This window comes from Mangifera indica, chromosome 19 (genome assembly GCF_011075055.1).
Source record: "Mangifera indica cultivar Alphonso chromosome 19, CATAS_Mindica_2.1, whole genome shotgun sequence".
Classification (NCBI taxonomy): Eukaryota; Viridiplantae; Streptophyta; class Magnoliopsida; order Sapindales; family Anacardiaceae; genus Mangifera; species Mangifera indica.
In genome coordinates, this window is record NC_058155.1 from 7041214 (window position 1) to 7044959 (window position 3746).

Consider the following 3746-nt stretch of genomic DNA (forward strand, 5'->3'; position numbering starts at 1 on the left):
GAATTTTGCACATGGACCACTTATTTTTCATACCATCATGTACATTTCAACAAAAACTTGCAGGTGCTTCACAATTTCCTTCGTTTTCAACAGAGACAGATAAAGAGAGTTCTAATGACTGACCAACACAAGAAATCTAAATCGCTCATTGTCTTTTGTTCAAATAAATACTGATCAACTTTCCTTCTCAATTTCTATGAAACCAAACAGATGTACAAGGCAACAAATGTGAATATATTTTAAAAATTGAATTAACAAAGAATTTGATTGACAATCAAAACAGAAATAAAAGCTGTAGGCGAAAAGGGTTGTGCTTACCGTGATTTGATGGGTTGAATGTATGATGTTCAAATCGTATATCATATTATGCATTAAAACCCTAATTTTTTGTATCATGTATTAAAACTCTAATTTTTCGTATCATATATTGTATATCGTATCAAAAGATGTGCCTTTTAAAAAAACAAAATAATAAAAATTGTAAATGATATATTATTATTTTAAAAAATATTATAAAAACCCCTAAATTTTTTAAAATTTTTTATATACATCCTTATTATATCATCATTTTTTTTTTAAAATATATTGCGTCATATCGATAATATATATTATATTATAGGATAAATATCATATCATACAATACATCTATTATATTATATTATATTAATTTAATATATCTTAGAATGCGTATTATTTTTTACTTATATCAGATCATATCGTAAGACATGCATCGCGTATCATAACATACTAATAACCATGAATGAATGGAGAGAGTGACACGTCAGGTTTTGATTTGGAGACAAAACCTAGTGACGTTGAGGTAAGTTATTTTAATTTTTTTTTTTAGAATAAATAAGGCTAAAATAATCATATTTTATCAAAAATTAACTAAGTAAAAAAATTTTGATTAGGTAGAGACATCCTTCTAATACAAAATTTTTCCCTCTTCCAATAAAACAACAATTTTACCGTTTAGAATTTAGTTACTTCCAAATAAAATCTCTTTCACTCCATTTTTCTTTTTCTATTTAAACCGCTTGCTTCTTGTCTGTTCCTCACCAGTCATATCCATCTGCAAAGAAACTTGTGCCTGTGTTTTACAATAATTTGCCTCTGCAAAACATTTTCTTATTTTGGGTAGTAAGATTCTTAGAAGAAGAAGACGAAGAAAATTACAATGCATATTGCTCATTTCATATTCGGTATTTTTGGTGAGTTTCCCAAGTTCTTTGTGAAATTTGTTTATGTGGTTAATTTCTTTTTCTTTTGCCTTGTGTTTAATTTATGGTTTTCTCTCTGTTTCTTAATTTGCCTGTTTACTTCAGGAAATGCCGCTGCTTTGTTCCTCTTCCTGGCTCCAGCGTAAGATTCAAAACTTTCTCTCATACTTACACGATCAAAGATTGATTTTGTATTGTTTTTTTTTTTTTTTTAATGTTTAGTTATAAAGTAAACTGCATATGAGTTCTTGTTGATGAAAATTTATTTGGGTTGTTCAATTCAATTTGTTGCCTTTCTTGGTAATGTTTGTTTGGACACTTGGCGGATAGTATTTACCACTCGTTTGATCTTTTCTCCAAAAGGGTAACCATTATCAAGATTCAAGAACAAGAAAAAGTTGTTTAACTTTCCTTCTTTTTGGTACAATTTGCGTGTGAATGCTGTTCTGAAGAAGTGTAAATTTGAAACAGGATCACATTCAAGAGGATCATAAGAAGCAAATCCACAGAGCAGTTTTCTGGAATCCCCTACGTCATGACTATGCTTAACTGCCTCCTTTCGGCTTGGTAGGCTTCTCGTTTCTTCTTCAATTGCATTTTCTTTTTGCTTGCTCAACTTCACCCGCTTACCCCTTCAATGATGCAGTTTTTTAACCTACATCAGACAGTTTTTTATCATTTTATGTGGGTATTCATTCAATCCTAATCACCTACAATAAATTATAAAATACTAAATTGAAACTTTTTAAAGTTATAGGAATACTAGTAAAGTCAATATGAATGATTAATTTTTTGCTCCGAAAACATTCCTTTAAATGGATAAAATTATAATGTATTTCAGAGTTAAGACTTAGCCAATATATAATAGATTATTGGACCATATCAAAGATTCTATAAACATTAAGATCCGCACTAATATTGTTTACTTATATCAAGTACATTAAATTTATTTTTATTGATTTTTTAATCACATTTCTAAACTTTTATTCGACTATTCAACTATCAGTTTTATTAAATCAAAATCACAATTAATGTTATTTTACGTTAAAGAAATTTTTTAACATATTTATGTGAAGTTAATAGTAGAATCAGATTTCTTGATGTTGCTTATAATGTTATGCATGCTTTGTCACTAATTTTAATTATTGCTAATGTTTTACTTGCCAACAACATTTTCCTGTTGTTGATACTAATTAATTGACCTTTTTTTTTTTTTTGCAGGTATGGTCTTCCTTTCATATCTGAAGACAACCTTTTGGTTTCAACAATCAATGGTGCAGGTTCTGCAATAGAGTTGGTTTATGTGATAATCTTTCTAATCTTTGCACCTAGGAAGGAAAAGGCCAAAATTTTTGGCCTCTTGGTATCCATTCTCACAGTATTTGCAACTGTAGCTTTAGTGTCCCTTTTGGCCCTCCATGGAAACGCCAGGAAAAACTTCTGCGGTTTTGCCGCAACAATTTTCTCCGTTATCATGTATGCCTCACCTCTGTCTGTCATTGTAAGTAAGATTAATTTACTAGTTAATATCGGTCGCCTTTGGTTTTCATTATTGATTGATGACCAATTGATGGAATATTTGCAGAGAATGGTGATTAAGACCAAGAGTGTGGAGTTTATGCCATTCTTCTTGTCACTGTTTGTGTTCCTTTGTGGCACTTCATTTTTTGTTTATGGGCTGGTTGGTAAAGACCCCTTTGTGGCTGTAAGTAATCTTGACTTATACTTGTTGAATAAAACTATATATCAGGTTGTATCAATAAATTTGTAAATTTGTATGTACATGTAATATTACTCATACTTTTTAACTTCTGAATGATAGAAGAGGAATAGGATCTGTGTTCTTAATTTGGTTACTTAATTTGATGTTGCAGGTTCCCAATGGCTTTGGTTGTGGGCTAGGAGCAGTGCAGCTGATCTTGTATTTCATCTACCACAAGAAGGAGGATGAGCAAAAGAAGCCTGAGGCCGCAAATGTGTGTGTTGAGATGAGCCAAGAGACAAAAGCTGCGGTCAATGGGGCTAAAGTTGAAGAAGTTTAGGCCTTGTGCTGTTGAAGGATTGTAAAAACTTGAATCATAATTTCCGTATCTCATAAGTATGTGACTATGTCTGTAATTTCATTTCTTGTATGTTCTCCGTTTGTGTAATTTTGAATGATGCCAGAAATTGGAACGCCGAATTAGATGAATGAATTGAGAATATGAATGAACAAAGGCAATATGCATGTGGGTAAATGAATCATTTGGTTCTGTGCTTACATATGTACAAGTTGAAATAGTAGTATCTGATCGGATGATTTTAAAATAAGAGAAAAAATAAATAATGATGTTATCCAATCATAAATTGTTACCTCGATTTGTATAAATAAGTTTGTATAACTTGTTTATATGTATATTTTTGTTTGGAATAATAATCTTACAAGTAGCATATTGAAATTGAATAAGTTACGACAGTGATGTGGATCAAACGTATGGGAAAGGTCAAAAAAAATCTCACCCTTCAACTTTTAAAAACTCAAATACC

General features: G+C 30.6%; 1 protein-coding gene across 2 annotated transcripts; it reads left to right on the forward strand.

The window, feature by feature from the left end:
• The first annotated feature begins 1038 nt into the window (after window positions 1-1038).
• LOC123202824 (bidirectional sugar transporter SWEET1-like) lies at window positions 1039-3411 on the forward strand. 2 transcript variants are annotated; one of them, XM_044618972.1, is made up of 7 exons: window positions 1039-1211; window positions 1326-1362; window positions 1692-1787; window positions 2442-2500; window positions 2615-2721; window positions 2806-2925; window positions 3095-3411. In XM_044618972.1, exons 1-7 carry the CDS (start codon window positions 1178-1180, stop codon window positions 3260-3262), a joined length of 621 nt encoding a protein of 206 aa, XP_044474907.1. In that variant the 5' UTR covers window positions 1039-1177; the 3' UTR covers window positions 3263-3411. The 2 variants fall into 2 exon arrangements, with proteins under 2 accessions (XP_044474907.1, XP_044474906.1); XM_044618971.1 differs by having other exon boundaries at window positions 1040-1211; window positions 2442-2721.
• The last annotated feature ends 335 nt before the right edge of the window (window positions 3412-3746 follow it).

Bases quoted from the DNA above. Each gene is read 5' to 3' on its own strand.
- LOC123202824 (XM_044618971.1), top strand. From the start codon at position 1,178: ATGCATATTGCTCATTTCATATTCGGTATTTTTG. The intron at 1,212-1,325 runs GTGAGTTTCCCA...TGTTTACTTCAG, and splicing joins TTTCATATTCGGTATTTTTG to GAAATGCCGCTGCTTTGTTC. The intron at 1,788-2,441 runs GTAGGCTTCTCG...TTTTTTTTGCAG, and splicing joins AACTGCCTCCTTTCGGCTTG to GTATGGTCTTCCTTTCATAT.